The sequence below is a fragment of the Barbus barbus genome (genome assembly GCF_936440315.1).
Source record: "Barbus barbus genome assembly, chromosome: 19".
Classification (NCBI taxonomy): domain Eukaryota; kingdom Metazoa; phylum Chordata; class Actinopteri; order Cypriniformes; family Cyprinidae; genus Barbus; species Barbus barbus.
The window spans coordinates 22,450,192-22,463,651 of NC_136747.1; the positions used below are offsets into that span (position 1 = coordinate 22,450,192).

Below are 13,460 nucleotides of genomic sequence, written 5' to 3' on the forward strand. Positions count from 1 at the left end.
ATTAGACACAATATTGTAGTAATTTTGAAAAGTCATGTAAACGAAAATATTACCTAGAGCCACAGAAGAACTGAAAACAGGGTGTTTGACGTGAAGCAGCACAACTAATAAAGGGATTTTATGTTAATAACATTTGTGCATTTTATCAAATGTCTGATCATTTATTTATTTATAAGAATAAGAATACAAGATAAGAATTTGCCTGCCATGCTGCTGACTTCCGCTGTCTGAATAGGGTTTTTAGCTCTTCTGATAGGCAGGCATTGATCAAACTGTCTCACATACTGAGGCACTCTACCATTTCAGCCACTTGAGTCCACACATGTACTAGAGATCATTTGAAGATTAATGCTAAAGCAGCCATTTTCAGTGGCTGTGTAAATAACCTGACCACAATTTGATGAAACACAACTGGCCCATTTAACTCTGGTTATTTTGAATAAATTCAATGATATGTGTTAGAGATAATCAGACCAGAATAATGGGCAATTATTTTTAAGCCGCCCGATGTATCATACTGAGCATCCTCTTTTACATTTCATAAACCCTGGGCTTGTAACCAACAGGATCCTATCAGCAAACTCATTATTCTATTGTAGGCAAATTGCCCTTGATCCCCTATAGATAAACTGTCTTCTGTGGAATGCTGATCAGGAGCTGCTACAGCAGTCGCAGTGAACCATGGTGCTTCCCAGCTGCCTGAAGTCTCTGGATGGGCACATCTGCAGACACTTGTCTCTCATGATTAGCTGGAAGTGAGCAGTCTTGATTCCACCTCCTAGGTTCTGCTCACTCCATGAATATTAGCGTACTTGAGACGACCTTCCTCCTAGAAAAACCTTCCTGTCACCAGCTGCATATTCCTACTTTCTCCCTTCATTAAACAGTTCAACATATAAAGCAATGAACAGTACTCTTATATAAGATTAACAGAAACACTTATGAATTAATGCATTTGTGTTACAAAACAACGCTTACAAAAATACCAAGGTATCGAATAGTAATATAATACTTTGTAATACTTTGAGGCCTAATACAATGTCAATAGTACTGAATGAATGCCATAATCATGCGCCTGAATATTTTTATATGATTATTGTCAAAAAACAAACAAACAAAAAACATCCCAGCATCATGGTATCATTTTTGTTTATAAGACAGCTTTAGTAGGAATTAATAAAAAATTAAATATCATTTAAAAAAGGTATCGTTGACCATATATTTCCAAAATATATGTAGGACACATGTTAAACAGTTTGTGTGTTTCTGCACCTTTTTATATTTATTTTTAATCTATTAAGTAGACCTATTCAAACAGCCGAATAATGTTTAACAATATGAGAAAAGAACAGTAGGCCTACATAGATAGATAGATAGATAGATAGATAGATAGATAGATAGATAGATAGATAGATAGATAGATAGATAGATAGATAGATAGATAGCAAAAAAAGTACAAAACACAGGCCCACATAAAGCCATCATAACAATGATCAAAAGTAAATAACATAAAAAGCAACAGTAAAAATACTTTTTATTTTCAGATGCAGATATATTTATGTATGTGAAACTTAGCCAAAATAAGTTTTTTTTTCTCTCTTTTCCCCGTTTGTATTACTTTTATTGACCTCATCTGCCTCTACTAACATGTCTGCGATCTACGTCCGATGCCTCACTTCCGCTCACGTCCGATGATATTCGTCTGTTTCCGCCTAGAACTTCCTTTCTGGCAGCGGCTAAATCTTCGCCAACATGCCAGTGAGTACCAGAGAGCAAAAACATGTCAATATGCACCACTTACACGACATTAAGGCCTAAACATCGAAACGCGTTCAAGAACATGTTCTTATGGCTGACCTTAATGTGCGCGTTGTCACGTGAACTAGAAGATTAACGTAAAAATAAGCGTTAAGTCTTGAATGGTTCGGTAGCGTGCGTTCGCCCTGCATCAAGATGGCGGCGCACATACAACAAAACATGGACGTTTAACAGTAATGTGACGCACGATTAAGTGTCGACGTGTTCATAAAATGTCTGATATTATGAAAATATATTTCAAAACGGCTAAACTGTGTAATACCTACGCTTGAGAGAAGTTACCAATTGCTTTATGACTGTAAATGATTTCATGCAGCTTTCTGGAGTTGCCAGAATTAACTGAAAGTGATCAAGACGCAAAGGCTTTTGCATGGTTTTCTCAAAACATAATTATTTACCTACCTAGACAGTATTTTTGGACGTCATGTAATGCTATTCTAATGCCCAAAATGCTGTCTGGATAGGTTGCTCGCTATATTTTAATGCATGTTTATGTGAAGTTGCTGGTCAAATGGTGTTTAATGGCAGTTTTCTCATGTAAAATCATATTATGTATGTAAATAGCTCGCAAAAGACTTGCTGCACCCGACCCCCGAGGAGGAGAGGAGGAGTCACAAGAAGAAGCGTCTCGTACAGAGTCCCAATTCGTATTTCATGGATGTCAAGTGTCCAGGTGAGTGTGCTTCACCTGATTCTGGATAATTGGACTGGTCAGTGCCTGAATGGTCTTAATCATGTTTCTCTTGTTTTCAGGATGTTATAAGATCACAACAGTGTTCAGCCACGCACAGACAGTCGTGCTTTGTGTCGGTTGCTCAACTGTGCTGTGTCAGCCCACCGGAGGCAAAGCTCGACTCACAGAAGGTTCGTTTGTGTTTTTACTCAAACTCAGACATGTTTAGGATCAACAGTGGAATGGAGGAAGCAAACTGTAAGCCGTTTGGTAGTTACCATGTTATTGGGGTTATGAGAGTTTCTGTTATTCTACTAAAGTTATTGTCTGGAGGTTTGACATTAGCTGTAGTAGATCTAATTTTAAAATAAAAATAGTTTCAGCATTGCTTTATAAGAATCAGGGATGCGCCTTTATAGTATTTATATACATTTATACATATTTTCTGCACTGAGACTCGTTAGTCATGTGAATTGCATAAATTGGAGGTAAAAATTTTTTTTGCTGCAGTTTGAAATGCATTTTAAAATACATTTATTTCATACTACATCTAAAATAAATATCTCATGTATTTGATACTGTAGCTTCCATATATAATATATATATTTTTATTTGACTATTGTTCTGTAAATAAAATTTGAATTAAATTATTTTTTTACAGTACAATAGTATTGTTGCAATAGTGATAAAACAATGCAAATAAGTACAAATATATTTGGAATAAGACGAATGGTAATTTTTAATGCTGCCTGAAAATGTGCTGTGGATGTAAAGAATGATGCATAAGCCAAGTTGACCATTTGAAATGCAGACTTTGAGGTCTCATTAATATTTGTTGGCTTTTACTGTGGATCCTGTAAATTACTGTAATTTAGTGGAGTCATTTGAATGGAAATGAGTGATTTTGCTTGCACTGTAAGCTTTTGCTTACATTTGATGCTGGAAGATCTGTGATGATGCCACGTAGGTAAACGCTGGCACTGTATTGTGAATAGCATTGAAATGAACTATCAGCAGCTGCTGACTGGCGCCAACATTATTTTGCACTGTGCTCAGTTTATGATAGATTAAAATCATTTCTCATCGAGTATGATATTATTCTCAGTCATTATTGGGAGTTTAGATGCTGACAACCCCCCAAACTCAAGCACTTCCCATTCTTTATTTGTCAGTTTATATAAAGCTAATAAGCTGATCTGTCCATAATTTGTTATTGCAGTATTTCACGGGTTTTGTTGTGCATGATATTGTTTCTGAATATTCATTCATATTATATTTCTTGTTGTCACAGGTCTGCGGTGTACTCAAGTTAGAGTCTCTTTGATATCTTTCAAACCTTATCAATTCTTGCAAATGAGATATTCTGAAATATAACATTTGTGTGTGGTTTTGTGCTAGCAGAAGCAAATATTCATTTGCATTAAGCAAAGCATTGCATTGGTCTATTTGAAGGTGAAGTGTGTAGTTGTTTTCTGTTAAATCCAGCATAATATGTGTTGACAACTATAAATAAGCCACTGGTTTGTTAATTAGCGTATTTAATAGAGCTTTATTAGACCTATTTATTTGGGCACTGGCTCAACCAGTGAATGGTGCGAGTTGGATGCGAGATCTTTTTGTCCTACTAATAGCAAAAGTGTTTTAGAAATCCGTTTGAAGTCTTTTTTTGTTATTGGATGCACAGAAATGAAACTTCACGCAAAAGCATACAGTATAAAAACAGAATGTGCGCTTCTTTCCAAATGTTTGAGGGGTGTTATTCATACTTTTGTTGTTAATGAGCTTAGCTGTTGTTTCTGATAACGACCTCTCTTTTTATTTTGGTTTCTCCAGGGTGTTCCTTTAGAAGGAAGCAGCATTAAGATGTTTTCTGGAGAGAGAGAGAGGGAGGAGACGGACCAGCCCCAGTGACAGCTGCCTGATTATTTCAGACGAGATGAAGAAGTAGATCCAATCGCCTATAGAGGTCTGAAGAACTGACAGGAACACCCTCCAACCTAGTGTCTCTTTTTCTCTCGGTCTCAATAAAATGTTTGGGCTACAATGATGTTGTGATGAGTTTTTATTCAAAATGTCTTGCTTCATCCACACAGGTGATTTAGTTTATCAGAATATTGACTATTTCAACTATTCAACCCTTGCCAAAGTTATTCTGAGGAAAATAAATGATGGTGCTCAAGAATCCCACTACCATGAATGCTAATATCATTTAAAGAGCAAGTCTTTTATTATGCTGCTTAATATTTCTGTTGTAACTGTTCAAGATGCTTTAATGAATGGAAAATTAAAAAGTGCAATTATTTGAAACATTCTTTTGTAACATATGAAGTCTTTATAGTGGCATTTTTGATTAATATGTCCTTGCTGTTGTAATTGTAATATTGCTAAAAGAGAGAAAAAAAAACATCCAAATCAAAATGTTTTGGTTTTATGTATATAATTTGACCAACAATGAATGGAAGTGAGCACTTATGATTTGAAAAATCCTACAATTAGATAACAGCCTGCATATTTTCCATGAAAAATACCCATCTAAAAAAATGTAGTATTGCTTAATAAAAAGTCATATTACTGAGGTTCTGGCTAAATGTAATAAAACCCTGCAGTAAAAATGCATTAAGATTTCTGAATAGCTTTTCAAAAAGCGTTTCTTCCCAGTATTCATAAAATACTCACATAGACGACATTCATTATCAAGGCCAAGGGACCAAAGACCCAGATGAGTGGGTTATTGAACATAGTAACCCACTGTGTTGAATGGAAATGTTCAAATAGCATTAATGGATGACATTTTATTAATCGTTACCTGAGAGAAGAACTGCAAGATAAAGTGATGCATGAAAAGATGCATCAGAAAAAGCGGTTAGCTTACAATACTGTATATGAGATGAACTGTCAATAATCTGCTATAAAGTGTAGTAATGTGTCTGTGCTAGAATACTCAAACTCATCTACACAGCGCTGCACATTGACAGATAGCAGCCTTTGTCAGGAAGCACTGGTGCCGTGTCATTTAGTTTCCCAGATCATTAGTTGATTGCCTCTCTCTGCTGAACTGCTATCTTCAGTGGCTCCTGAATGATATATGAAATCAATTCAATTGTATTCTCTACCCTCCAGGATCGAGACCAGTGGGCTAAATTGTCTGTGTCCCTCCTTAACCAAATCAACTGAAAATTGTGGCTGCCTAATGATGCCTTGTGGGAATGAAACTGCAGCCTCATGGGAGGACCTCATGATTACTTTCAAGAGTCAAAACTTTAGCATACTCCAGTACCTTCTCTTATTATAGATAGATGTAGATATATTGTCTACAAATTGTTTCTTATGAAATCATCAGGATGCATCTTTACCACATGGTGTTCTCCTGTGAACCATGTTTCGGAACAATGCAGTCAAGCTATGGATAATAATTTTCCCGTTATGAAGAACATTAGTCTAAATACCACACACTTTGCTCTCTGTTTCATACCAGAGCAAGAGGCCAGCTTCAACAGTTCTATACAATGCAGTTCCCAAAATGACCACATAGTGTCAGAAAATCTGAAGCCCAGAAGTCTGCTTTGGCTTTTTGTTTTAGCACATGTGGTTTTCTGTTTTGACTACATATGACTTTTGAGTGCCTTGTTATTCGTCATCAAAACATGCTCTGTTGGCAAACAAAGCTATGTTAATCAATAAATTGCACAGGACGAACTATTATATTTATAAAAAAAAAAAAAATTGTATTAATTAAAATACAAACAATAAAGTTACATTTATTAAAATAAATACTAGATATACATTTGATTGAAATAATAATAATAAAAATATATATCTAACAGTAGGCTAATTATTATAATGAGTTAAAATGTAGGTTAATAGAAACCAAATAATTTCAAAATAATATTTAAGGCGTATTAATGATCATTTTATAGAATAAATTGCATGTTTATACATTCAACTACACTATATTGCCAAAAGTATTGGGTCACCCCCTTCTAATGAACATGTTTGACTACTTCTATGAGTACAAATCATAATGTTTAAGCATATGATGATATTCTACTGAATTGTGTGCTTCTGATTTTATAGCAGCAGTTTGGACAGGACCCTTTTCTATTCTAACATGACAGTGCCTCTGTGTATAAGGCACGGTTCAAAAAGACATGATTGATTCAGTCAATGTGGAAGAACTTGACTGGTCTGCAGAAAGCCAAGCCCTGATCCCAGCTGAACACCTCTGGTGTGACTTTATATTATTTATATACAGACCTTGAGCCAAAAGCTCATCACCAAACACCAATGAATAAGGGTACAGTCATTTTAGACGCGTCCAAAACTGTTGCAACAGAGATGGAAATACAGTTTTTAAATACATGAATTATGTTTCCATCTTTGTTAGTGTCTTTTTCTGTTCTAAAGAACAGGGTGTCCCAACACTTTTGTCCTTATAGTGTCTATACAAGTCATTGGTGTTGAGTTTTTGGCTCAAGGTCTACATATAAAGTCACACCAGAGGTGTTCAGTTGGGATCAGAACTTGACTTTCAGCCTCGAGAATCCCTAAACTCACAATCAGGACCGGCTCCATTCTGTTATGCAATGGCCAGTTTTCACAGTCCAATCAATTCCTGATAGACTATAGGTTTCCACATACTCTTAAGATGATTTATGAAAACAAAACAATAGCACCTAAAACTGGACAGGAAAGAAACCCTCCTGCTAAATGCATAAAAAACATCTCGCCATCATAATTTTTAATGCCGCTGTCTTTAGTTGATATATTAAACGCTTGTTTTCCATGACATATCTATATGTTAAACCGCTGTTAGGCTTTCTCTCAGAGAGCAGTGGGGTGTGAAAGCCTCTCCAGACGCCTGACTGTGGGTTCTGCTCACCTCGTCTCCCTCGCCATGCGTATAGGCTACCGAAGGGCATCTGTAGTAATAGGGTAATCTATTATAGGGCTCTCACTCGCTCTCTGGTTTCCCATTCCCCGGCCCTTGTCTCAGCACTTCGTCAGGACGAATGAGAGGAGGAGTTTAACTAAGCACATTACTGTGTGCCACTTGCATATCCCAGCACTTCCTCAATTAAACCCCCTCCATAATCTCTGTTATCCCATTAACACACACACAGGCATGCCTGAACATGCTTGACTTTACTGGTATGCCTCACCAATTTTTTTTTTTTGTGTATATTTGGTAAATTTCACACTGTAAAAAAGCAATCAGCCCACATTGTGTCTAGCTTTTCAGAGTCACAGATAGGAAAGTGTTAAATTACTTTGAATTGACATGTTAGAATAACAATATTCCTCCAAATTTTGCCCCAGCTAGCCTAAAAGAGACCTCTGAGCAAACAATTTCATATTAAATTGTATTAATTTCCAGCATGCAATGCGGAAGAATAAATGATTGCTGTTACTGCTATGGTTTTGTTAGATTTTTTATGCTAATGTGTTGTTGTTTTCTGTTGTTACTCTAACATTGAGTTGTGATGTGATGTTCAAATCTTTACTAAATGTGTCTGATCGCATTTTGTAATGCAACGCAATTTAGACACTCTTAGGCCGGAAGTGCAAGCGCTCCGATTGATCTTGGCGGTAAGAAATCTTAGGACTCTATTGACTCTAGGGGGGCGATAGTCATTAGATAATCAAAGTCCCATTGCATTAAACCGGATATATATCCATAGACGTAATTGACGGGTGGGACATGTCCACCACTTTTTACCAGGCTCGATATTGTCCCCACCACTTTTAAAAAGTAACTGAAAAATAGATTGCGTAAGGTATGTATTAAAGGAAAAGCACCATCTACAAATCGGCACTCTTCATAATCTAATTAATTAATTTAACAAATTTTTCCGCCGGTCAGAAGCTTTTCAACGTCCTCAAAGATGAATATTAAGTCTCGTTGTGAAACTATCGCGAGATACGCGATATGCGTCATGGAATATGTAGTTTCCTTTCCCTATAATTAGTCTACAGATCCTGTACCTTTATTTTTACGATGTTCGTATTGTTTGGATACTGTTTCAAGGTTGAAATATTTTATTTGAGATTTTTGAGAAGATTAATTAGACAATATCTCTGGTCCACAAGTCAAATCATCACTCACTGTAGTCATCAAGTGATCAAGTGATGACTAGAAGGTGGACGACGGTTCTTCTTCAACCACGCAACGAGGTGAGTTCACTTGAGGCATTGTTAAAAAGTCACAAGTCACGGTTATTATTACAAGTCATGATTAAGTGTTATATGAAAAATTAAGTTATGTAAGAAGTAACATAGAAGTAACCTTTTAGGCAACAGGACAATTCTATGTTATGACTGGGATTTTCACAATAAAAACAATTAAAAAGTACAAGTCTTTAGTTCATAGTCCTTTAATTCAGTTTTGTATTAAGTCACAGCGCGCTCCAGTGGCCGCCAAAAAACATGATTAGCGACAGTATGTCTATATTCACGTAAGTTAAATATAATATTTTTTCGTGTTAAGCAAAGTAACTTACTGTGCGTGGCTGCTTCAATAAAATTTTGTTGATGTTTTAACATTTATGCTATAGGTAGCAACATTTACCGTTAACTAGCCTTTACATGTGGGGTGGGGGAGGTAAAAATGGAGCTTTTATAAAAACATAAAAAAAAGATTCGTCAAAACAATTTCATTTATTTAATTATTTAATTAATAAAGGTAGTTTCACCATTTTAAACACAAATTAACTCTCATTCATGTTTTACACAAGGTTTAGTTCAGGATTGGTTAAATTATTTGATTGGATGAGGAAACATTTTGTGGGCTTGTCTTGACTCTTGACCTAATGTTGATTCTTCCATGTTCAGCACGTGCATCGATCACACCTGCTTTCAGCAAGTTGTCCGGCTGGTATTAAGAGAACATATGCAAGTAATTCAAAGTAGAATGAATCGTAATACACACACACACACACACACACACACACACACACACACACACAATTGTGCAATTAATGAATACGCTGCAGCTGAGCTGACCATGAAATGGTAAGTTCACCATATTTATCTTGCGTATTTTGATTGATATTAGCTACCCTGGATGTGTTGTGATAAGCAAAACGTAACATTCACATTGTGAATGTTACGTTTTGCTTATTCGGATGTTTATAGACATATTTGTGAATGTGATGCATGTATACATCAAAGTGAAAATTAAGTGCATTTCCAACTCTGAACTCAGTCCCCAAGTAAATTCGGTTATTAAATAAACAAATAGCAAAACGAGTTGTGCGGTGTCCCCACCACTTTTCAATGCAAAGTATCTATCAGTATCAGTGCGTATATATATTTCCACGAGCGTTTTAAGTGTTGTGTGTCTAACTAAAGTTATTCAATATAATTAATCTACTTTCTGTTCTTTTGAGGCAAAGGGAGAGCTACAGTGTTCCTGTCAAGATGTTTATCATTACAAGCAAGTGTCATTTGGTCAGTATTTGTCTTTTGAACACTTAGGTATTGTGCTGAAAGGTGCTCCACGCACCCTGTTTATCATTATTTACAGGCCTCCAAAATATTCTCCAGCCTTTGTTGATGAGTTCACTGAACTGTTAGCAATGATTTCCTCAGAGTTTGACTGTTTTGCTATTGCAGGGGATTTTAATATTCACATAGATAATGCAGAAATCAAAACTACTAAAGAAATTATAACTGTTTTAAACACTTTTGACCTGAGTCAGCATGTGCACGGACCCACACACAATCGAGGACACACTCTAGATTTACTCATCAGTAGAGGTCTAAACATTTCATCCATTGTTATTAATGATGTAGCACTATCTGATCACTTCTGTATTTTCTTTGATATATTGATCTCAGTCACCACTGAATCTAGATCTGTCTCTATCAGTAAGAGATGCATTAACGAGAGCACTAGTGTGCTATTTATGGAGGCAATATCATTAACACTACATTTCTGCAGACCCTGTTGATCTTCTCCTGGAGTCATTTAACCCTTTAAAACCTAAGGGTAAAATAGGTCATTTTTACATATTTTGTTTATTTGACTGTAAAATTCTAACAGAATGTGCTATTTTCAAGTGCAAGGTGTCATTTTTTTCAGAAAACAGACGGCTTTCAAAAAAGTACAGTTTTTGACCATTAATGTCGTGTGTTGAGTTTGTAAACAGAATTTAAATAGACAAAAATAAAAAACAACAGTAAAATATTTTCTGTTTTTTATTTATAAAAAAGAGAAAAATCGTGATCGAAATAATCCAACACTTCTTACTTCAAAATTCAACTATATTACATATATACAAGTAGTTTTGGGACACTGGGTTGCACAGTTTTCATTCAGGAGGCTTTTTTGTTCATACACGCATACATTTATACATGCATGTAAATGCGTGCACATGCATACACCCATACATTTACATGCACGGACTCATTATAGCGATGCACACACTACATGTGAAAAAGTCTCACTCAGACTGCTCCCAAAGTCTCATCAAAAATCATCCCAATCGACTCTTATGCTGTTTACTCCTCCTTCACCATGTTTTTGTTTGTTTCGTTTATTATTTTATGCAATCCAAAACTCCGCGCTCCCTATCGCTCCATTCAAATTCTCCCTCCCCGCTCTCCCGGAAATCAGCCGTCATTTGTCGACGGAGCGCAAGAAATTACCGTAATAAGCAATATATTGCCGAAAAGCGCATGTAGTTTTCTGTCAGGAGCAATTTGAATTATTGTGATGGTGCAAACGGTTGAAGAGTTACGGTAACATGAATACAGCTTGGTTTAGTGTGTCGGCGACGACACAGCCGGTCTTAAAGGGTTAACTCAAAAGTTAAGAATGTTATTGATGATATTGCTCCGATAAAGGTCAGCAAGACTGGCAGACAAAAATCAGTTTGGAGAAAATCAACAGCAGTTCAGAGCATGAAAAGACAATGCAGAAAAGCTGAGCGGATGTGGCGGAAGACGAAACTCGAAATTCACTATAGCATCTATAAAGACAGCCTTCATGCTTTCAATGTGGAACTAGCCACAGCTAGACAGACCTTCTTCTCAAACCTTATAAACAGTAACTTAAACAACACTTGGACTCTTTTTGCGACTGTTGAGAGACTGACAAACCCCCCCAAGTCAGATTCCCAGTGAAATGCTCTCCGACAGCAAACGCAATGAGTTTGCTTCCTCCTTTTCTGAGAAGATCAATAATATCAGAAAGGAGATTGGCACATCCTCAAGTCATGCAGAGGTCACACAGATTCGACCGCAATTTCAAAAAGATGTGTGTTTTAAAAAAAAATTGATCACAAAATTTTTAAAAGAAATAGTACAGCAATCTTCAACCTGCTATCTTGACACACTTCCCACATCCTTTTTCAAAAATGTGCTTAACTGTTGTGGTGAACACCTCCCTTCTTTCTGGGACTTTTCCAAACTCCCTTAAAACGGCAGTTGTTAAGCCCTGAAAAAGTGCAATCTTCATAACACCATGTTGAGCAACTATAGACCCATATCAAATCTTCCTTTCATAGGTAAGATTATTGAAAAGGTAGTTTTTAATCAGCTGAACAACTACTTAAACTCAAATGGATACCTGGACAATTTTCAATCTGGTTTCCGAGCACATCACAGCACAGAGACAGCACTCATTAAGATAATCCTAGATCTTAGTGCTGCGTTTGACACTGTCGATCATAACATACTTCTAGAGAGACTGGAAAACTGGGTCGGGCTTTCTGGGATGGCACTCAAATGGTTCAGGTCATACTTAGAAGGGAGAGGTTATTATGTGAGTATAGGAGAGCATACGTCTAAGTGGACGGCCATGACATGTGGAGTCCCACAAGGCTCAATTCTTGCACCGCTCTTGTTTAACCTGTATATGCTCCCACTAAGTCAGATAATGAGGAAGAACCAAATTGCCTATCACAGCTATGCTGATGATACCCAGATTTACCTAGCCTTATCTCCAAATGACTACAGCCCCATTGACTCCCTCTGCCAATGCATTGATGAAATTAACACAAAACAAGGGGAGTCCGCTTTTAGCTATTATGCGGCCCGCAGTTGGAACCAGCTTCCAGAAGAGATCAGATGTGCTAAAACATTACCCACATTTAAATCAAGACTCAAAACTCATCTGTTTAACTGTGCATTTGAATGAGCACTGTGCTATATGTCCGAACTGACTGCAATGAATTTTAAGTATAATCATTTTCTTTAAATTTATTTTAAATCAATTTCTATATCATTTTGTTTTTATTATTTTTATTTCCATGTTTTTATTGATTTTTAATGTCTATTTCACTTTCTTTTATGTAAAGCACTTTGAATTACCACTGTGTATGAAATGTGCTATATAAATGAACTTGCCTTGCCTTGTCTTGGTCAACTCAAGCGTTTGTATCAAAATAAAATAGTATCGCTGTTGAGGACACAATTATTTTGATAAGTTCAGACCTCTGTTTAGTAGGCTACTTTTAATTTTTCCTATTTTATTCACAATACTTTGTGTTCATCATGTTTAATACATTTTAAAATGTCATTTATTCCTGTGATGGCAAAGATGAATTATTAGCAGTCAATACGCCAGTCTTCAGAAATCTTTCTAATATTCTGATTTGGTGCTCAAGATTCATTTCTCATTATTAACAATGTTTCAAACAATTGTGCTGCTGTCATTTTTGATAAATATAATGCAGCCTTGTTGAATCAAAATAGAATTTCTTTTTAAAATCATACTAACCTCAAACTTAGCCTATAATATATTAAAATGACAAAACCCCCAAATCCAGCAATGCGTATACCTTTTGAATCTTTTATATAACAAAAGTTTTTCTGCTGTGATGCATTTCACTTTTTCTGAAGATGATAGCCTCACTTTGAGAATTTGTGCGATTCTACAAAACCACATATGATAGAAATGGAAAGTGGGGCAAAGAGAGAGAAAAGAAAGATTAGGATTTAACCGAACATGATTATTTTAGGTAGACTG

The 13,460-nt window shown here is 36.1% G+C and overlaps 1 protein-coding gene across 1 annotated transcript; it reads left to right on the forward strand.

Moving 5' to 3' along the window:
* The first annotated feature begins 1,713 nt into the window (after positions 1-1,713).
* On the forward strand, positions 1,714-4,535 carry LOC306885387 (small ribosomal subunit protein eS27-like). Its single transcript, XM_079441856.1, has 4 exons — positions 1,714-1,758; positions 2,383-2,491; positions 2,572-2,682; positions 4,325-4,535. The coding sequence occupies exons 1-4, from the start codon at positions 1,753-1,755 to the stop codon at positions 4,351-4,353; spliced, it is 255 nt and encodes an 84-aa protein (XP_079297982.1). The 5' UTR covers positions 1,714-1,752; the 3' UTR covers positions 4,354-4,535.
* The last annotated feature ends 8,925 nt before the right edge of the window (positions 4,536-13,460 follow it).